Below are 22,717 nucleotides of genomic sequence, written 5' to 3'. Positions count from 1 at the left end.
GGAAAAAAAATCATATAGAATTCCACCCTAGAATCAGCATAGTATACCGAGTGAATCGTCTGAAATCAGCTAACGATACAAGGTTTCCGAAAAAAATCTTTTATTTTCTAGAGGGATACCCAGTGAAGGATCTACCGGCATAGTGACGGGGTCCAAGGGGCGGAGCCCCTTCGGCGAGCAGAGCGAGTATATCAATTACACCTAACAGACGAAAAACATTTCACATAACAGCTTCAATATTATGCTGAAGGCTTTCAGCATAATATTTATATTGTTCGTAGAGATAGAGATAGTTTTCCCCCTGATTTCATATCATTGAACCTTGAGTATCTTCAACATGAAGCTCCTAGCAGAGAAACAACAACCCAAACTGCAAAAACCAACCTGTGGTTGCATTAATATGCAACTTCAAGACTCACCCTGTACATAACTTATTGAATTAAATTGAATCATTAATTAGACTTTTAAAGGTAGCTTCCAGCAGGGAAACAACAAGCTAAATCGCAAAAACCAAACTGATGTATCGCAATTTCGAATATCACCTCCATCAATGTCGTATACTCTTTACAGATCTGCCAAAATGTATCCTCACATCACCTGAACTAATTGGCTGTCCAAAAAAAAACCTATCTCGTCATGGTGGCCACCAAAATGTAGAGTCATGTTATATCACTCTCCTGGATATCATACCGACAACATCAGGGTCATAGACAAGGCTAGTGGGGATGCCTATCACAGACGAAGATCTGTCAATCAGTGATGCTGACAGACCTAGAAGGAGTAACCTATCGAGAAGTCGTTCTTTGCCGCAGCTGTCTCACCATGATTCTGGCTTGGGAAGCTATTATGGGGTTTGTTTACCCTTCAGGTCCAGAGAGCGCCATACTTTAGGAAGAAGAAGAAATATTCATTGAGTATTTTAGGCCAGAGATTATTGCCTATTCTGAAAACTCATGCATGATTTATTCCGATATTTGTTTTCCTTCATTCGTTACTGTGAATATCTATGGCTTGACAATATACGCCAAATAAAAGCATAGAACTTGTTCAAATAAATTCTGAACTGTCAAAATTCTATGGAAATCCATAGATTATGAGTTCTGAAGAATAGAAGTAAACGAATCAAACTATACGAGTTGTTCGTATTTTCGCAAAAAGAAAAAACATAACATATTCAAATACTGAACGATGCTCCTTAAATCAGAATATCTATTCAGTGAGCACATCCGTCCCAACTTGATATCGTAAAATGTTACGACAGTTTTATGTTTCCTCTGTTCAACTTTATAACAACTTAATTTTAGTACTTCCTTCTTATGGCGCTCTCAAAAATCGAATTGTTGGGACACAGCTGTTTTCGATAGATACAAATTGAACTGGTGAAAAATGTTGAAACTAGATTGCTTGACTTCTAATAGCCAGTAACCTCAATGAATAGATAATGGATTTATTTGTATATAATAATATATGAATGATGAAAAATATTTGCTAGGGAACTAGTTTAATGAATGTTAGATGAGATGATGTGTTGAAGCATTAGTCTTCATGCTATTTACATCGAAATTATGCATAGGAACAACCATCAATCCAATTGGTGTACAACTTCAACGGTGTCTAACCTGTTAAAATATTCAGATTGAATGGGATGTTTGCTTTCAATATTTGAATTAGGTAATTTTAGATCGGTATCTGATTAAAGTCATGCTGAGAAGACTATTAACGTCTCATTCTGGATTTATACGCCAGTATTGAGATCTAGGGATTTCTTAGGCAATGAGAAATCAATTCTCAGTTCTCACAGTTTTCGTTGTTGTTTCGTTACTTTCAATTATAATTCGTAATAGTTCAAAAACGAAATTCTATTCTATTGAATTTTCGTTTTGATTTGAAATACATATCCTAAAATTGGAAAACCCTATATCAGATATCTGACAGTAGACATCAGGTGGTATTTAACGGGTGTTTTTTTCGAGGTATACAACTTTAAGTTGGCATTACTGTTCAAGATGGCGACCGATTTAACAGCTGTCAAGTGATTTATTCTCAGTTTGGTTTGGCAATTCATCATGAATAGACTCACGCCTGAACAACGCTTGCAAATAGTGCAATTTTATTCCGAAAATAATGGTTCTGTGCGGAATACGTATCGCGCACTACGTCCATTAGCGATGAAGTGCACTTCTGGTTGAATGGCCACGTCAACAAACAAAACTGCCGCATTTGGAGTGAAGCTAATCCTCAAGTGTATGTCGAAACACCGTTACATCTAGAAAAACTGACTGTTTGGTGCGCTTTATGGGCTGGTGGAATCATTGGTCCGTACTTCTTCAAAAACGATGATGGCCAGAACGTTACAGTCGATGGTGATCGGTATAAAGCCATGATTCCTAACTTTTTCATTCCTGAATTGAACAACCATGATGTCTAGGAGCTGTGGTTCCAACAAGACGGCGCAACATGTCACACAGCTCGTGCCACAATCGATTTATTGAAAGACACGTTTGGTGACCGCCTCATTTCAAGTTTTGGACCTGTGAATTGGCCTCCAAGATCTTGTGATTTAACACCGCTAGAATACTTTCTGTGGGGCTATGTAAAGTCATTGGTCTATGCGGATAAGCCAAAAACCCTTTACCATTTGGAACATTCGCCGTGTTATTTCCGATATACTGACACAAATGTTGAAAAAAGTCATCGAAAATTGGACTTTCAGATTGGACTACATCCGAGCCAGCCGTGGCGGTCATATGCCAGAAATCATATTTAAAATGTAATGCCACAAGATTCATGTCAATCAAATAATCCATCGTTGTCTTATTGCAATTTAAAGTTCTATAGCTCTATAAAAAACACCCTTTATTAATAGGTTAATGGGACGTTAACATTTGATGTGAACTTGACAGATATTAGGTTATATGCCGATCATAGAACTGAATGGAAATACAGATTGTTCAAAAGGTTTTTCTGCATTCGAAAGAAGATGAGAATCATAATTTTGAGAAAGAATTTTGGATTTTCAACATTCAAAAGTCAAATGGTTCAGAATTCAGTAAAGTATTCATTATAATCGAAATTACCACTCGAATTTTTCATCATCCCAAATCAATATATCCCTAAGCTTATACTCAATAAAAAAACCTCGTAAATATAATTTTCTCCACTGATCGCGATTACCTCTGCAGTGTCTGGACGTTAACGTCCCTTAGCCAATCGCCGTTGAATTCAATGGTCGAGGAAACAAATGAACCGATAACTTACAGAAATTCCGAGCAAACAATCATCAACAACCATAATTACAGTCTTGTCGAGGACCAGACAGACAAACTAGTTTTTCTACGCCACTGATGCAGCCCGACTTTGTTGATCCTCCCCTTTTCCGATAAGATATTGTTCGACAGTATCACTTTCCCTGAAAACAAAAGTGAATGGAACTTTCCCACCCCTATCTATTGAAGGCTATTCACTCACGATCAAGTATCTTGCGTATTTCCAAAGTTTTCCCAACTTTGTGTCTTGTCGAAGATTTTAATCGATCCGAGGGTTTTCCCCCTCAATTTCCCTATTCTGGGCGTTTTGGGACAAGTTGTATCGATGCCCAAGGCTTTGTTTCGAGCGTTGAACAAGGGGTGAAAACAACCCGAGTTTTACGTAATAGGATTATGTATCATTTTGTGCTATATCACGCAATTTACAGAGTCCTAGTAGTAGTATCAACTTTTTAATGCCAAAACTGAAAAATATCGGTAGTAAGGATATGTGATTTCAACAGAAATTCTGACATAGAAACTTTACAATTACTGTATACAGAGTTTCCAAGATTCGGTGACGTGAATCGGCCTTCTCGACCCTGTTATTTGACTCCGTTAGACTTCTTTCGCTAGAGCTATATGAAAGCACAGATTTACAAGGAACTCTCGAAACGTTGACGCACTAATAGCAGAAATTATTGATTAAGTTATAAAGGGTGTTTTTTTAGAGCTATAGAACTTTAAATTGCAATAAAACAACGATGGATTATTCGATTGACATGAATTTTATTTATCCGCAAGATAATCTTGTGGCATTACATTTTAAATATGATTTCTGACATATGACCACCACGGCTGGCTCGGATGTAATCCAATTTGGACGTCTAATTTTCGATGACTTTTTCCAACATTTATGGCCTTATATCGGCAATTACACGGCGAATATTGTCTTCCAAATGGTCAAGGGTTTGTGGCTCATCCGCATAGACCAATGACTTTACATAGCCCCACAGAAAGTAGTCTAGCGGTGTTAAATCACAAGATCTTGGAGGCCAATTCACAGGTCCAAAACATGAAATTAGGCGTTCACCAAACGTGTCTTTCAATAAATCGATTGAGGCACGAGCTGTGTGACATGTTGCGCCGTCTTGTGGGAACCACAGCTCCTGGACATCATGGTTGTGCAATTCAGGAATGAAAAAGTTAGTAATCATGGCTCTATACCGATCACCATTGACTGTAACGTTCTGGCCATCATCGTTTTTGAAGAAGTACGGACCAATGATTCCACCAGCCCATAAAGCGCACCAAAAAGTCAGTTTTTCTGGATGTAACGGTGTTTCGACATACACTTGAGTATTAGCTTCACTCCAAATGCGGCAGTTTTGTTTGTTGACGTAGCCATTCAACCAGAAGTGCGCTTCATCGCTAAACAAAATAAAATGGACGTAGTGCGCGATAGGTGTTCCGCACAGAACCATTATTTTCGAAATGAAATTGCACTATTTGCAAGCGTTGTTCAGGCGCGAGTCAATTCATGATGAATTGCCAAACCAAACTGAAAATAAATCACTTGACAGCTGTTAAATCAGTCGCCATCTTGAACAGAAATGCCAACTTAAAGTTATATACCTCGAAAAAAAACACCCTTTAAAAACTTTTTCAGTTTCAATACAAATTTTGTGTCTTTTGATAATATACTTTAGAAGACTTAAAGACCCTATAAAAAATCAAGTGAATTACCGGAATTTTCCTTAAAATCCAAGGAAACTGTCCCCTGTACGAGTCGCCAGTTTCATCTTAAAGATTTCCAAGAATCAGTTGGCACTCCAGTATCTCTAGACATCTCGAATATATCCACTCGAATGTAAACATCCATAGAATTTCATACAAAATCGAGTATTCCAAGAATGCCATCGCAGTTCTGCAATTAAAACCAACCCGAAGACCTTCCAGCCCATTTCTATGTCTGCCGTCCATCAAAACCACAGAATAATTACGAATGCTTGGCCTGATTAAGTTTCTTTCGTAAACTAATTTCCTTGATGGTCGTAGACAGTTCCCAGAGTCTCTGTCCTCCTTCAATCTCACGAATGGTGTCGTTTTCTTGTGTCAGCCAGGATGAAAACCGACGATTCAGACTCTGCAGGGGGAATTTCAAACCCCTAGCATGAAAAATTACTCGGCCCTCTGAGGTTGACAGGTGGATCTGTTAGAATTATGTGGTGATCCACATTCTGGGTGGAGTAAATGGAAATTCGACTAATGAAGAGTGAGGGAACATGGAATTGTATTTTGGATATTCAACTGACTCGGCATATTCATTTATTCATTTATTCAGAAATACATCCAACCGTCCGAGACTCAATTATAGGTGTATACAATAATGAAAAAATTAAAAATACTTCATTGACGATGATAAACCGGACAAGTAGTAAGAAAACATAGTCTGAAAAAATAATAGATCATTTCTTCATGTCCCTGAGTTCCTCATCTCCTAAATCGAGATAACGAGAAGAAAAATACGTATAAACATTCCTGAAACTGTAATAACTTCTGCACATTGTTATTAGTGGGCAGAAGAATTGATGATATGTATTAGGTCCACATTAGATACTGTTTGAATTTGTCAATGCTCTCATAGAATACATTTGATTAACATATCAGAGAATGTGGGCGGTAAACACAGAGCAACAGAACACAAAAGCATTATCTATACAAGGTGTCTCAAAAGAAAGCTTACTGCCTGAATGCAACGAAAAATATTGCAATCGATAACTTGGCTGTTGGGAATTTAGTAGCTATGGAGCCTGTCTCGGGAACGGTTTGCGCGTTGTTCGTACGCGAATTTGAGAAAATAGTTATTCTGCGACTATAGCGCGAAGAATTTTCTCCAATATTCGAGGTTTCTTTCACTCAACTAATGCGATTTATCATTGAAAAATGGGTTGAAAAGTTTAAGGAGACCGGGTAACACTAGAAAAACCAAAGGTTATTGAGAATGGAAGAGATCATGGAATGAGTTATTGGGTCTGTTCGTGATGATCCCGATCTCTCCATTCGAAAGCATGAAAGTGCTTCAAATGTGCATAGATTATCGCTACACCGGATTTTGTACAAAGATCTAAAGCTCCACTCTTCGAAATTCAATTGATGCAAGAATTGGAACCCTAAGATGCCATTCAGAGGTTAGAATTCGTAAACCAAGCAACTTAGCGCTTACAAACGTTCACCAAGTACAGTACGTGACTCAGAAATGATTCGTGAGGTCGTTTCGAAAAAAATCGTATAAAGATGTTTTTGGTTGGAGTCGCTTCTTTTCTTAGATGCAGGGCGTTGAAAAAAACGGTATTAATAAAATAATATTAATATTTTGAAATCATTGAAATTTTGTACAGTTATTCGAAGTAATAAGGCGTTTATTTAACCCTCACTAGATTGAAATTATTAGGTCCAGTGGCGTTGACCCACTTATTTCTACGAATATAAAGGGTGTTTTTTTTAGAGCTATAGAACTTTAAATTGCAATAAAACAACGATGGAATATTCGATCGAAATGAGTTTTATAGATCCGCAAGATAATCTTGTGGCATTACATTTTAATTATGATTTCTGGCATATGACCACCACGGCTGGCTCGGATGCAGTCCAATCTGGACGTCTAATTTTCGATGACTTTTTCCAACATTTGTGGCCGTATATCGGCAATAACACGGCGAATGTTGTCTTCCAAATGGTCAATGGTTTGTGGCTTATCCGCATAGACCAATGACTTTACATAGCCCCAAAGAAAGTAGTCTAGCGGTGTTAAATCAAAAGATCTTGGAGGCCAATTCACAGGTCCAAAACGTGAAATTAGGCGGTCACCAAAGTTGTCTTTCAATAAATCGGTTGTGGCACGAGCTGTGTGACATGTTGCGCCGTCTTGTTGGAACCACAGCTCCTGGACATCATGGTTGTTCAATTCAGGAATGAAAAAGTTAGTAATCATGGCTCTATACCGATCACCATTGACTGTAACATTCTGGCCATCATCGTTTTTGAGGAAGTACGGACCGATGATTCCACCAGCCCATAAAGCGCACCAAACAGTCAGTTTTTCTGGATGTAACGGTGTTTCGACATTCACTTGAGGATTAGCTTCACTCCAAATGCGGCAGTTTTGTTTGTTGACGTAGCCATTCAACCAGAAGTGCGCTTCATCGCTAAACAAAATAAAATGGACGTAGTGCGCGACACGTATTCCGCACAGAACCATTATTTTCGAAATAAAATTGCACTATTTGCAAGCGTTGTTCAGGCGTGAGTCTTTTCATGATGAATTGCAAAACCAAACTGAGAATAAATCACTTGACAGCTGTTAAATCGATCGCCATCTTGAATATAGTAATGCCAACTTAAAGTTATATACCTCGAAAAAAAAACACCCGTTATTTTAATCAGGTCAATTCTTATCCAAGTATGCTCCAGTTTCATCCACTCCACTTAATCGAACTATACAACTTCTCAACAAACATAGAATACCCGTATTTTGTTTGACCATGAAAATAGAAAAGTATTACCAGTGTCGATTAATACTACTCAAATTTTTTTAATTTTAGAAATAGCAAATATCAATTTAATTAAATTTCCATCCAAGTTTGGTCCAGTTCCATTCAATAACCTTTTGTACACATCTTCTCATCATCTTATAACCATCATCTTTTCCTCCTTTAGACAATCCACTCAACTGCAATCGAATTGAACAACTTCTCAACAAACATTTTCCTCTGCCACAAAAATAACCCAGGATTTAATCGAGAATAGTGTATCCAGTGTCGTCAGATAAGAACTGCGAGTTGTTGAAACTTATCCCAAAAGATTTATGTTGGCATTATTCAGGTATTCTGAATTTAAAATAGGCACAACCGGAAGATGGGAGCCTGAAATTCATCCCGCAATCCCCAAACTAATACATTTCGGAAGAATTATGGACGAGGAGCTGGATTTACTAGGGATTTCCGTGTCAACCACAGGAAACCTTAGGGTTAGAGGACTGTCGAGGTTAGGTATTAGGCCGTTTGATCTATTTCGATGGAATCAATGGGTTTTTTCCATGAAAAGATAGGGGAAAACAGGGGGAGGACAAAGATGTGAATAAAAGGTCGAGGATAAAAGTGCAAATTACACGAAATGGTTTTTTTATTCGCTGTTTTGTCACAGAAAGGTCTACTCGTATGATAGCAATAAATATAATGTCTTGAGGAAGAGCAACACAAAAAATTGTCAACTTGTGTAGATAAATCTCAATAATAGCAGAGGTCGAGATATGTGAACAGGGCATCATACATTTCAACGTATGGGCCAAAAGTTGACGACGCATATATTATAATTGAATTTGAAAACAAAAAGAAAATAAACAGAAAGGAGTGAAAAATATTATAGTTTACATTATATTGATTCGAAGTTAGCTACCCATTCTAAAAAAGAATCTGAAACTGGATGGATAGCTTGGAAAGCACCATGAAATTTATAAAAAGGATTCATCAAGTAGTCAATGGTTTCTTCTACGCCACAATCACATATTGGGCTTTCAATAGAATGGCATTTGAAGAGCATACTATTGCAACGACCACGACCAGTCCTAAGTCGATTCAAAAAACACCAAAATTAGAAATAATGAAACCTGGAACTTCCTATGAAGGATCAATGGTAAGACTATTGTTGAAGACGTTACAAGAACTCCATTCCGAACGCCAAATCTCGTTGGCACGTTTATTAGATTGAAGGAAAATATTAATCCATAAAGGTTTACTTGACTATTATGTATTACCCCCTCTAGTTATACTCAGTGTTCAATATGTATTACTTTAACCTGGCAGTTCTAGGATTTGGGAGGTGGGATATAATTAGAAATAAATTCGGGTAGAAATGGAATTTGTGACTACAAAATAGTGAATACACTGCCTTCTGATATCTTCAACTTTACTGCTATCTCACGCAACCTCTATTTGCTATCACTCAAAACCATTTTGTGGGCTTTTTTAATGTTTTCTGAAACCACTGGATTTCAACTCCGAGACTGATAAGGGCTCTGGTCTATTTTTTCTTTTGTCAATCCTCAAATTAATGATTATTAGGGATTCACGGCTTAACTTGATATTCAAGCTACATGACTTGAGCTTGACTTAAAATCCACCCAAGTTCAAGTCAAGTAGTAGTTGTCCAATATTAAGTCAAGTACTTGATAAATAAATACTTGACTTGACATTGAAAAACTACTAATTGACTTGAACTTGGGTTGATTCCAAGTCAAGTGAGTCACTTGAGCTTCACTTGAAATCAACTCAAGTGCAGGTCATGTAGTAGTTTTTCAATATCAAGTCAACTACTGGATAAATAAATACTTGACTTGTACTTGAGTTGATTTCAAGTCAAGCTCAAGTCAAGTAGCTTGTATTTCAAGTCTCAAGCCGTGAATTCCTAATTATTTGGAAAAATTTTCTGATCCTACAAAACCACTTCGTGGTAACTTTTCCTTCACATTTTGCAAGACTTTCATCACCAGCCATAAATTGCTATCAAAGCATCTTCTCCGGCGGTCTCAAATTCCCAAATGGGGGTAACAGCCCCTAAATCAGAAAACGCCGAAAAAACAGAATAAAATCGCAGAGGCGACAGGCGATGACCAATTTATCCTTTATGGCCAAGCTGACTGTTTTCCTCTCCATTTGTCGGTCGCAATTTTTTCCGTTTTATTGTCCTAATTGAGGCCTTGTTGTCGGCGAAATGGCTCGAAAAGGCACATAAAAGAGGAGTTAACATGTCCCCGGATATAAATCAGTGAATCTCGTAGTACATATCGCCTGTGGGCGATAAAAATTCAAACTTTCCTCCGGTTTCGACACCGATCGTCATCTTCGTAGGAAAAACGATTATTTCGCTCCACTGGGTTCGGTAGAAGTCGTTTTACCGATGAGGAATTTATTTCTGACGGCTTTGCCCTGATTGAAATACGTTTTGATGGCTCGTTTTTCCCTAGAACGTAGATTTCAGGAAATTACGATTTCTTTTCATGAGCATTTCCATCACAACACTTCACTGAGGAAACCTGACAATCTATTCCACAGTTTTCTTTATGCGAAAAGGTTATTTCCATAGAGTATAATGTTCCCAACATGGTAAGATGACGTTGTCGGATCCTCGACAATTGTTGATTTCTTTACAGATAGATTATTCTTTTGTGAATCCAATAGGGTAACATTCAATCTTCTACTCTGAACAGTTTGGAAAATATGACTTTTCCAGGTCCAAATTTTCTCATTTTAGAAAATTGAAAAATTCCTTCATGGGGATCATTTTATTGATTTTTTCGACTAGGAAATTCACGAAAATGCTTGCAGTTGGGCGATCAGTACATTATGTCAGAAATTATAGGTAAAAATCGGAATTTTCGAGAAAAAATTGATAATATTCCTGAGGCTGCAACTTCTCCTGAACGTAAGCTACGCCCCTGAAACCTCAGTATGTTTTAGATCGGAACTTTATGTTTGAAAAACTTTTTATTTGAGGAGTCTGTGACGAATAATTCAGGAGATGTAACGATTTTTGGGGGGAAATTCAATTTTGCCCCAAACTTCGAGTTCAAATTTCCCCATAATCGTGAGCTCTACGAAGAATCGGTGAGCGGTGCCAAAATTGACAATCTCTGATTAACCGAATTTCGATCTCACCTGAAAAATTTTTTGTCCAAAAATTTTCGTAAAATTTTCCTTAGAAAATTGAAAAAAAATAAAAGTTCTTCATGGGAATATTGTATCATTTTATTGATTGATTCGACTATGTAGATCACGAAAATGCTTGCAGTTGGGTGATCAGTACATCATTTCAGAAATAAGAGGTAAAAATCTGAAATTTTCGAAAAAAAAAATTGATGATATTCCCGAGGCTGCAACTTCTCCTGGGCGTAAGCTACGCCCTTGAAACCTCAGTATGTTTTAGATCGCAACTTGATGTTTGAAAACGTTTTTATTTGAGGGTTATGTGACGAATAATTTTCACCTATTACGGCCAAAGCCACTTCAAGAATTGATACTAGGGCGTAGATTAAGAATATGTGATCAGATATTTTTTTAAAAATGTATTTTTCTACTTATGACTGTTTAAAAATGAGAAAATTTGGACCTTCCTGGAAAAAATCAAATTTTCCAAACTGTTCATAGTAGAAAATTGAATATCACACTATTGTTTGCAATTATTTAATACTTGGTAGCACCTGTATAACAAACTATTGTTAATACATAATATATTGATATTAGAAGTCAAGCAGTGTTGGGTGCGGTCAGTATCTGAATAGCTGACCGCTCTTTCACACACATCCAGCATACCCAAAAAATTTTCATAACGCATTTACAACTCCAAATAGTCTAAACGATCACCAAACATGTCCGAAAGCAAATCCAACTAAATTCCCTTTCGCATCGAAAACAGCTCATGTCCCAGCGCATTTCAACCCCCTAAAACTCACCCCCGACGTATTGCAACCCCCACAGGGTTCAGGAGTGGACGAACCCCCCGTCAGTCGAGCCGCCCGGCTAGTGGCCGATCTCAGACAACTCCTGACTCTCAAACAGCACTACTACCCCGAAGGGGGTTGGGGTTGGATTGTCCTGATCATCGCAGTGATCGTGCACATGCTGAATCAAGGGCTCATCACGTCTATAGGGATATTTTACCTTGAGGTGCGGAAGAAGTTCGGTCCAACGGCTGCTGCAGGTGAATAAGAAGGATCAACCCTTATACCCCAATATGAATTGTGATGAAACTATTATAATTTGCAATATTAATAATGTTGTATCTCTTAGTAAATTAATTTCACGGCATTCAGACAATTTTTCAATTCTGGAAAAAGTACCTTCCCGAGCGGGACTCGAACCCGCAACCTTCGAATTACTAGTCCGATGCTCTCGCCGTTAAGCTATCCGCAATGAGGAACTTCTAATCCCAGAATTGAGTGTTAATAAGCCTTACGAACTATATATATAATTTGCAAGGGTTGACGAAGTTGTCTCTTATTTTTAGTTTTTTATTGAATCGTTCGTTTATCAGTGGAAATCCATTTGATAATTAAAAACGAATACGATTTCAGAACTACTTTTAAATCATTAATAGTTATTTAATCAATTTAGTTTATTAATGACAGAGTTTCATGATTAAGATATTCCTATTACAATTCGAGATCATTAATCGGTAAATTGATAAACGAGGTGGTAACAAGGTTTCAAACTCGAAATTTTTTTGAATTGATATGAGGAATTCTTGATTGGAAAAAATAATATGTAACCTTCAGGGATAGAAGTGGATTTCCAACCACCAAGTCGTTTTATATCGTGTTGACTTCTACAATGTTTAATTCAATGCTGCGCAATAAAAACATTTTTAAAATTATTTCCAACGAAAACAAAAATGACTAGTTTTTGTTACACGCCACAAATATAATTTATTGATTGATAAAAGAGTGCTCCTCGAAATTTAAGCCCCCAAGATTCAAATAAAAATATGCCATCACTGAATTTCAACATACAATGTATTTTAAATTATAAAATGAGTTATTGAAATGAACCCAAAAAAAATAGATAGATGGCTCACACAATTTTCTGTTTGTTTCAGGATGGGTGGGAGCAATGTCAACAGGAGTGGCACTACTGATATCACCTGTCACTATAGCGTTTTGCAGGAGGAAATCAACAAGAGTGACAGCTGTTATGGGAGGGCTCATAACTGCCTTAGGTTGCCTATTTACGTCTTTTGCAACTCAGTTTCACCAACTGTTTTTCAGGTATTTTGAAATATTTCTTTTAACTTTTTCCTTTGATGAAACGAATTTTTTTTTACTTTTTGTAAGGAAACCGATTGACCGGATTTAAATAAAAATTTTTTGTTGTTACCTCTTCGACTCTTAGTGTTAAGCACTACAAAATGTATCGAGTTCAAAAATCACAAATTTTTAATCATTTTAGCTACTTTCACAGGGGTAGAATCATAACATATTGTGTTCAGAGCTGTCTAAAAACATTGATCGTGGCGTATCCAAGTTAAGACAGTTGCTTAAGAGAACCAGCTCTACGAGACTTTAAAACTTCCCAAATTCCGGAAATTCCAAAAATCGTCGAAAAAATTCTTAACTCTATGGATTTTCCTTCAAGAGAATTTGTATTAACCAGTACATATTGGAAAAAGGAGAACTATTAAGAAAAAAAAATTATATTGGGGTAACAGTACTCTTATCCTACAGAAATAAACACCCCGTTAGAAGAAACATTTTCTAACTAAAATTACCTGTATAGCAAACTGTAATTATTTTTCATGCAGAAACACCCCCTGAAATTTGTTGCAATTTACACCCTTACATCAATAAAACACGGTTTCTCGTATCTTTGAAGGTAAATAAATTAACCAGAAAATTCTATTGAGTACTTCCAGATTTAATGAATTAGAAAGCATGAATCTTCCTCGACTAAAATTTAAACACAATTGACTTTGCTAAAAGAGAATTTTTCATCTTCCCGATGTTGGCAATCGCGGAACTGTCAACAGAGAACCAATCAACTTCGTAACCTTGGGTTCTTCCCCCTCTGATTGGCTGAACCTTCGACATTTCTCGAATTGCCAACATAAAACGGCAGAACTATTGTTACGAACAAACAGACCATTATTCTACGCGGATAATAGTTGTAGATTCAGGAAATGCGCTATAATGAGAGCGATTATAGCGAACAGTGCGTTTTCCTAGCAATTTTCTCTCGAGGCGGCATCCTAATAACCATATCTCGCATTCTTACCGTCCGACAAAAACAACACACACGTGAAAAAGTCGCATAGCGATCTAAAATCCGTATCAAAACGATCTAGAGATGGACACGACCACGCCGACACTCAATTTTTTTTCCTTCTATTTTTCCAGTTACGGAGCCTTTGTGGGGATCGGAGTCGGCATAACGAGGGACTGTTCCACGCTGATGGTAGCTCAATATTTCAAGAGAAAACGAGAGTTTGTCGAGATTTTTATCGTGTCAGGCAGCGGACTCGGAATTGCGACCATGTCGACGATGATTAAGAGTGCTGTTGGGTAAGTTCAAGTTCAATAGCGAGGTGCTTGGTGTGTAATGGCCCCATTCTTGATGTCTGTTCGTAGTTGAAGGACGATTGAGGATGCTCGATTTTAGGATTTTTTTTTAAATAGGTTTCATCGAAGAAGTGGCAAATTTGAAAGGGATTATGTTCGATGGAGAATCAGTGATAATAATTTGATATTATTTGTATAACTTCCAGGAAAAATGCTGGCTACAAATTTATACCCAAAATTCAGGAGATATCGAGAAGCGACAAAACTGAACGTTAATTATCTTTCTTTATTGCTCGTTCTCGTCTTTGTCCTACTCTCTGCTTCTTCTTTTCTTACTCTTTCTTTTTTCCTCCTTCTCTCGGTTTTTTCCTTTTCTTCTCTTCTTCCTCTTTATCTTCTTCCCCTTTCTCTTCTTCCTCTTTCTCTTCTTCCTCTTTCTCTTCTTCCTCTTTCTCTTCTTCCTCTTTCTCTTCTTCCTCTTTCTCTTCTTCCTCTTTCTCTTCTTCCTCTTTCTCTTCTTCCCCTTTCTCTTCTTCCCTTTCTCTTCTTCCCCTTTCTCTTCTTCCCCTTTCTCTTCTTCCCCTTTCTCTTCTTCCCCTTTCTCTTCTTCCCCTTTCTCTTCTTCCCCTTTCTCTTCTTCCCCTTTCTCTTCTTCCCCTTTCTCTTCTTCCTCTTTCTCTTTTTCCTCTCTCTCTTCTTCCTCCTTCTACCTGTTTTTCTTCTTGTACAGATCTATCACAATAAAATTACGTAATGTCAGGAGCTATTTTGTTCTTTCTTTCATTCGTCCTTCTCCCTGTTTCTTTCTTTCCTTACTCTTTCTTTTTTCCCTTCTTCTCTGATTTTCTTTTTTTTTTCTTTTCCCGCTTTAGCTCTTTTACCTTTTTCTCTTCCTCCTCCTTTTTCCTGTTTTCCTTCCTGTTGTACAGATCTGTCACAACAAAATGCTAAAAGCACTGAAGTGATGTCAGGAGCTCTTTTGCTCTTTCTCTTCTTTCTTCTTCTCTCTGTTTCTTGTTGTTGTACAGATCTGTCACAATAATATGCCAAAAACACTGACTTGATGTCAGAAGCTATTGATCGCTCGCTCATTTATGCGCCGACTTCACCGTTCACGAACTCCATCTTCAAAGTCTTGAATCGTTTGTGAAGCATTGGCGTAGGCCTTATCTTTCACATGGACCTAAAGAAAAAGTCTTAAGGTTTTAAATCATAAGATCTCGGTGGCCTATTGTGATTACCACTTCAAGATATAATACGGTCATGAAAATAGAAGGGCACTTTTTCAGATTTATAAGTTCTAATATGGTTGCCAATTATTAGTGGAGTATCTTCCTCACTGCATCGTGTCTCTTTTTATATTCTTTTCCTGCAAACATTCAACATTCAGCCGTGATATTTTTGCAGTAGTTTTTTGTCCTTGAGAGATTTATCATTCATATTTAACCAAAAATCCGTTTCTATACCGCATTGATACTCTGCACTAAATAATAAAATCCCTATCCAGAAATAATCATCCAGACAATTAACCTAAGGCAAAAACCCTTCGGGTTCACCACCAACAACCGACAAAAACTACAAGATTGCAAACTCCGTATTGATTGGAGACACAATCCGAGTAACTACCCCTGTATGAGTTCAAAATGATCCCAATATCAGGACGGAGACGCTTCCAACCCTGGTACCCGACCAATAAACTCGAGTTTCCCGAAGTTTTCCAGTCCGGGGTCCAAGAAAAGACGTTGAACGTTTTATCACCAGCCCAAATTGAATTTTCATAATTCGCCAGTGAGGAAAATGACGCCTTTGTTTATTTAACGACAGAAGAATAGCGGGAAAGTTTTATTTCACCCGGTTTTACGTCCTGGAAGAGGACACATCGAGAAATGCAAATGATGCCGTTCAGCGAAACCAAATCTTGCTATCAATCTCCAGTCCTGAAGAGAGAAAATTCGCGAGAGTGATTTCGCAGGTTTTTTGTTTGTTTTTTGCGTGGGATGTGGGAGGAAATATGACGTCAGATAGCCTTGGAAAATTGAGTTTCGGTGCATTGAAGTGAGGGGAGGCTTGGCATCTGGTGATTTCTGGGAGAAATTGATAGTTGTCATTCTTGTGTGTATCGCAGCTTTGGATTATAATTCTGAGATATTTCGGCAAATTGGCTGTGAAAGAAAAATGACGCTTCCTTCACGTTTGAATAGTTTCATATCAAGTACAGATGTGTGGGCTTCAGATAAAGAGGAATTGACTTGGCGTCAGGAGTTTTCGAGCATTCGCTCATGCATGCATTTATTCCGCCTTTTGTCGTATCTATTAGTCACAAAATATTCTGTGGATTAGAGTGTGGTTACTAGTAGTACAACTTCAGTAGAATATTACTCTTGTTCAGTGAAGTTTGAAATTATCATTCCATTTCTTAGTACTTTTGAATTCTTGACCTAGCTGGATTTGTTATCAATGAAATATTGAATGAAATTTGTTATGGAAAATGGATTTGTAACTTCAAATCTTGAATTTTGAGTAGTTTTGAAACGACCATGAAAACCAAATTTCGAAAGTCCATATTGACAGAACCCCTATAGTCGTATTTTGTCCATTAATGAACTCAACCGCGGCATTCAAGATCCAGATCTACCTTGGATATTTCAAGTTTTTAGGATTTACTGGTCGAGTGTGAACGGCCAACTGAACGTATCGTGAAATTAACAGTCCTCACACATTTTTAACCAGATTTTGACGTTTCGCGACAGCCGCCAGGCTCTCATAATTTGATACCTTTAGATTTTTAGTGAGAATTATTGACATGAAGCCGTTATTTCAAATAACCATTTGAAATCACAGCCTTATGTCAATAATTCCCGAACACCGAAGCATTCAAGATAGAAATCAGATAAACTTTTTTATATTTGTTGAAAGCAAACAACGTTGAATATCAATGTCAGACATTTAAAAAACACCGAAATTTACCTCACAACCTGGTGTAAATATTGACAAGTTCACCTATACGAAAAACACGAAATGTTAACGTACGAAAACAAAGGAAAGAACTCAAAACCCTAATGCGTTGTTGCATTCAGTAATGCCACAAGAAATTTTCTCATAAACAACCGGTAATAAAAGTAAATCCTAGCTGTGATAACGACCGATATTTCACATACCCCAAAATGGAACTATCGAGATTATTATTATTGCGTTTTTATTTAATGCCGAGCAAAACCCAAACGATCCACTCTGCTTGAAAAAGACAATAAACACACCCTTCTTCTACTCAAAGTTTCAAACCAGGTCTTGCACTCCTTATTGGCGCTGAGAAGGAAACACCAATTAACGGAGAGTCCAAAAAAAAAGTTATTTCTTTGCAGTGCGAGAAATGATTTGATCGATAGGTGTCGTACATGCGAAAGAGCGGCAAGTTCAGAATAATCTAGTGGCTTTTATGGGAACAGCATCGCCATTTCGTTACCATTAGCTGTATGGCACCAGCGAAGAAAGAACTTCCATTGACCACATACGTGGTGGCAGTGCGTTTGGCCAAATAAGGTGTGTGGCTATAACTCACCATTTTATTGACGTCCTAAAACGGGGATTCACCTAATAGGTGTTGTAGACAATGATTAGATCGATAGGAGAAGACCGAAAGAGTTCACTGTTGAGGATGACGTTTAATTGGAATCAGTTTTTTTCTTCGTGCTTGAGCTGAATCGAAATCCAAGAACTGATGGATTTACCTGTGGGTAGGGTGCCGTAATAATAAAAATAATAATAACAATAACATGAAATTTGTTTGTGAGCTACAAGGAAGCGTTCAGAGACCGAGCAAATACATGACAGGTCTATAAAACATTATGATGCTGACAAATGAACACATTTACAACTGCATAAAGACCATATTTTATACCATACAATCCTCAAATTTTCCAAACCTAGGCCTTGAAAAATTTTTTTTTAGGAAAAATTTAAAGAGCCCTCATGGAAATTTTATACCATCATATCGATTGGTTCGTTACCGCAGAAAATGAAAATGATTACAGTTCAGAGATTTCTCCATTATTTCAGAAATTATAGGTTGTGAAATAGTTATTTATAATACAAGTGCAGAAGGCATTGATATTCTTCCACGAGTTCAAAATTCAAAAACGAGCCACGAAGTGGCGAGTTTTGGAATGAACGAGTGGTAGAATGAGCCTTCTGTACGAGTATTATACATTATTTTCTCTAATTCATTGCATTTTCGTTGAAATTAATGAAATATTTCCATAAATATAATTTAGTGATTTTTGCATTGAGAAATGTTGGTTGGCAGAACTAATTTCTTTAAGGCAAATTGATGAATTGACAGATAAAGCCGTGGCGGAAAGTTCGGAGTACCAATATAGAATAATAAAATATAACCATGAAAACTGTGCGTTTCTGATATATTCCCGCACGATTTTGTTCTACAAGATGTGGAAGAATGAACAGAATAACCACAGAATTAGAGAAAGAAACTTTCCGAATAATTTTGATAACATTCTCTTGGCTGCCAATTCTCCTTAAGGCAAGATACGGACTTGAAATCGCGATAGGTTCTAGATCGCAGCTCGATCTATAAAAAACGTCTTTATTTGAGGGGGCTGTGATCAATATTTTAGAGATATAACGATTATTGTCTAAAAATTCAATTTCTAAGGTTTTTTTCAAAATTTCAAGTTCAAATTTTCATCAACTGTAAGGTCTACCAACAATCGATGAGAGGTGTTGAACTGAACACATCTCATATATATGCCTATATAAAGTGCTGTGATCTCCAAAGCTGCAATAATTGAACAAGCGCCCAAAATCTTCTGACGCCAAGTTTTCCCAATTTTTCTGAAGTAAATAGGTATTACGACTCTCCTCTATACAAATATTTACCGTTCGAAAATGAAGCAAACATTTTCAAGGAATTGAATCCTCTTGATCCCCTATTTACTCTCCCATTTCCTCCTCGTACAGGATAGGACAGGATATTTTAGTGCCTCTAATACACCCCATATCTCTTCAATTTTAACAGGTCAATAATCTGAAGGATGGATGCCTTTGATGTAAATAGGTAGTAAAAGTTATAACCCTTGAAGTGAATGTCACATAGCAAAGTTTTATCTATACTGGAAGTTGGGGATTTGAAATTCAAAAATGCTCAGCGTTTTACGCTATAAATCTGAGTTCAAATTGCAGGATCGTCTAAAAGGATCTTTTACAGAGAGTTCAATTTGATGGCGAATAAGATTTTTCAGGAAGAAAATTATAGTACAGGAAAAAGGAGATTGAATCTTTACTCTTAGCGAAATTATATAGCACTCGTTCAAGTAAACCGACCTTTCAAAAAATAAACTAGAAGAATTCTTAAACAAATTATCAAAATCCAGTCAATATCGAATGAAATCTGATCGTTCATTTTTTCACTTGTATCCGTACGCCACTGTCTCGTATTATACCTAATTACTTTGTATAGGCTCAATACATTCTCGAACTGATTGAAAAAAAAACAATTTTCTACCAATTTGGTAAAACTGCATTGCACAATTCAAGATTATGAACACTGGATATTTATAGTGGAATCTTCTCAACCAGTTCTTGAACCAAGTGGCGCCATTTAACAATTAAGAATACCGAGAAAACTTTTTTAATTTATGCATTTTTTTCAGGATTCCAGAGCAGTAAGGTCATTTCGGAATAAATAATTTGTTCCTTCTCTTTGTAATGTTTCTTGCTATTCCTTTTCAGGTAGAAGCCCAATGAATTCAATCATACCTGTTATTTCTTTGATTGCATTCGAAAATAAATTGTGAATACATTTTTGAGAATGCGAGGTTTCAGAATTCATATCATCGTAATATTACATATTTCCATTAAATCAATTATGGTATTCTTCATGGTTCGATTTCGAGTCTAATTTTATTCATTGGAATGATTTTCCACCAATAATAAATGAATATTACCTATAAAACTGCTACTAGATAAAATTATGCATTATATTATATCTATCATTATGTTATCAGAGCTCTTGGCTGGCGTCTGGGTCTCCAACTGGTAACTGGTGCCATATCAACAACCTTCATCCTCGGCACCTGCTACAGATCAGCATCTCTGTACCATCCTCAACGACGTGCCATACTACACATTAAGAACCAAAAACGTAAAATAAAAGACAAAAACAAGATAGAAGATAAGATCCCATTTTTCGACTTCAGCACTTTGAAGAGCAAAACAGTTAGGATCCTTTTGATTTCAACTGGGATCAGTGCGTTTGGTATCAATACTCCTCTCTTCTATCTTGCCTACACTGCTGAGATTGAAGGACTTGGAGATTACACCATGTTTCTACAAGTGAGTATTGAGTTCGTGTTGAAGTAGAATGTATTGCAAGATGTAAGCACCAGCTCTTAAAAGAATAGAGGTATCTCAGTGAAAAAGTTATAAAGACTATCACTTACATTTGCTTATGCATTATTTATTCTATATCGAAACTAATAAATATGAAATCTATATGCACCACTCAAACGAAAAAGTGGTGAACAACTTGGAAAGAGAGTAGTAATTTTTTTGTTCTACTCCAGGTTTATCTGGGCTTGGCATGGGCTCTTGGATGTGGTATCTTCAGCCTATTGGTGCTCAACAACAATACAGAGTGTAGAATAGCGAGACAGTACCTTTGTCAGACTGCAGTATTCATGTGTGGACTGTCGATTCTAGCTTTTACTGTGGTCAGTGGGAATTACAGCGCTTACGTGATGTTTGCTTGGATTTATGGTGAGTTTTTCCAGAATTCACACATAGCTATCAGGGATAGCTCAACGGCGAGGGCGTCGGACTAGTAATTCGGAGGTTGCGGGTTCGAGCCTCGCTCGGGAAGGTACTTTTTCCAGAATTGAAAAATTTGTCTGAATGCCGTGAAATTAATTTGATATGTTACTGATATACAGACGTGAGAACATTATTTATCTTAGAATTTATTGGACATCAACTACCTCAAACCAACATTTTTGGTAGGACATCGTCTTCCTGGTCCACAAGTCAGCAATAAATACATATTTTGCATCTTATTAATTCAGTTTCTTGATTATCTGAAATTATAAATCAAAATCATTTTAGTACGCATCTGTAATCTACCAGATTCAGAACATCACTAATTAGAATTATTATTTATGACGGTCAACTAATGCTGAATACTAATAACTCACCAACGCATCAATTTAGATGATGAATATCAATTATATACAGCTTAGTCACGGTAGGAGAATTATAATGAAACTATTACACCACCTGCATCAATATTAATATCCCAATTCTATTAGAAAATTAATTGGTCCAAACGAGTTTTTCGAACAAACTTTTGACTCAAGAGATTAAAGAAGCTATACGTCAAGCTCTCAGATCACTTGAGCTTAATATGTTTTCAATTAAATGCAATGGTTGTGGATCAAAGTCTTATCGGAGTTTTTTCCCAGTAGCTATAATTAATTCATAAATTAATGTATCGATCATTAATTGGATTTCGGCCTACGCAGTTGATATAATAAAATTCACACCTTCTTCAGATTTTGGAATGCACAATTTAATCGAAGAAGTGGATTATCGCTCTTGAAATTACATTTTAAATCTAAGCCTTTAAGCGTTATCGGCTTTCTAGTTGCATTCTTAAAAATAACAGTAGCTGATGTAACTACCTGTTTTTATATCAAAATCTTCAGGTGTTTCAGTTTCATTTTAAAAGTTGAAATAACAGAATATTCCTCTGTCACATTCTCATCCCACATAAACAAATGAATAAGGAGAATTGAAGAATTTTCAAGAATATGCATTAGTAGCTCTCTTTTGTAATTTGGTTAACATCGCTATGTTATACTGATGAACTTCAAAAAGATCGAAACCTTCAAGAACAAAATTGACGATTCCAAGCGATTTTCTGAAACCTTAATTTTTCTGCCTGAAGTGAATAACTTATTATTGATCCAAGACTTGAATTTGAATCTTTTTTCAGGAATATTCTGTGGGGGATACCACTACTCTCTGAAGATGTACACTTACGAGAGAGTGAGAGCAAGGAACTTTGCTAGGACTTGGGGTTTCGTACAGTGTTCACAAGCCATTCCTATAGTCATAGGTGTCCCGTTTTCAGGTAAAAAATCTGTTCATATTGATCAATGTGAACCAATAATTTCATACCATTGATGAAACTCCAAAAGAGTCTATATTTTATCAGCTTTATGTAATCTATGAAAATCTATTCAATTGATTTGAAGCGATGTGGTTCAATCAATGTGAGAAAAGTAGGGTGAATTGGTTCATGTGAACTTATGCTAGGTATCAACAGAATTAGGGAATTCCGAGGTCTTCAAGAGGT

At 36.8% G+C, this 22,717-nt stretch overlaps 1 protein-coding gene across 2 annotated transcripts in view; it reads left to right on the top strand.

Annotated features, from left to right (window-relative positions):
• The window catches only part of LOC123676090 (monocarboxylate transporter 2), a 57,054-nt gene that overhangs the window by 33,035 nt on the left and 1,302 nt on the right, over nt 1-22,717 (top strand). The window contains exons 2-8 of one of the 2 annotated variants that reach the window (XM_045611784.1): nt 571-851; nt 11,780-12,002; nt 12,897-13,065; nt 14,191-14,355; nt 20,373-20,700; nt 20,931-21,123; nt 22,355-22,492. In XM_045611784.1, the coding sequence (XP_045467740.1) occupies nt 726-851; nt 11,780-12,002; nt 12,897-13,065; nt 14,191-14,355; nt 20,373-20,700; nt 20,931-21,123; nt 22,355-22,492 (1,342 nt within the window). In that variant the 5' untranslated portion in view covers nt 571-725. The remainder of the gene's footprint in view (nt 1-570; nt 852-11,779; nt 12,003-12,896; nt 13,066-14,190; nt 14,356-20,372; nt 20,701-20,930; nt 21,124-22,354; nt 22,493-22,717) is intronic. The other variant, XM_045611785.1, reaches the window with a different exon arrangement.

Source organism: Harmonia axyridis, chromosome 3 (assembly GCF_914767665.1).
Source record: "Harmonia axyridis chromosome 3, icHarAxyr1.1, whole genome shotgun sequence".
Taxonomy (NCBI): domain Eukaryota; kingdom Metazoa; phylum Arthropoda; class Insecta; order Coleoptera; family Coccinellidae; genus Harmonia; species Harmonia axyridis.
The sequence above is the reverse complement of the archived record's forward strand: the minus strand, read 5'-3'. Positions and strand labels throughout refer to the sequence as shown.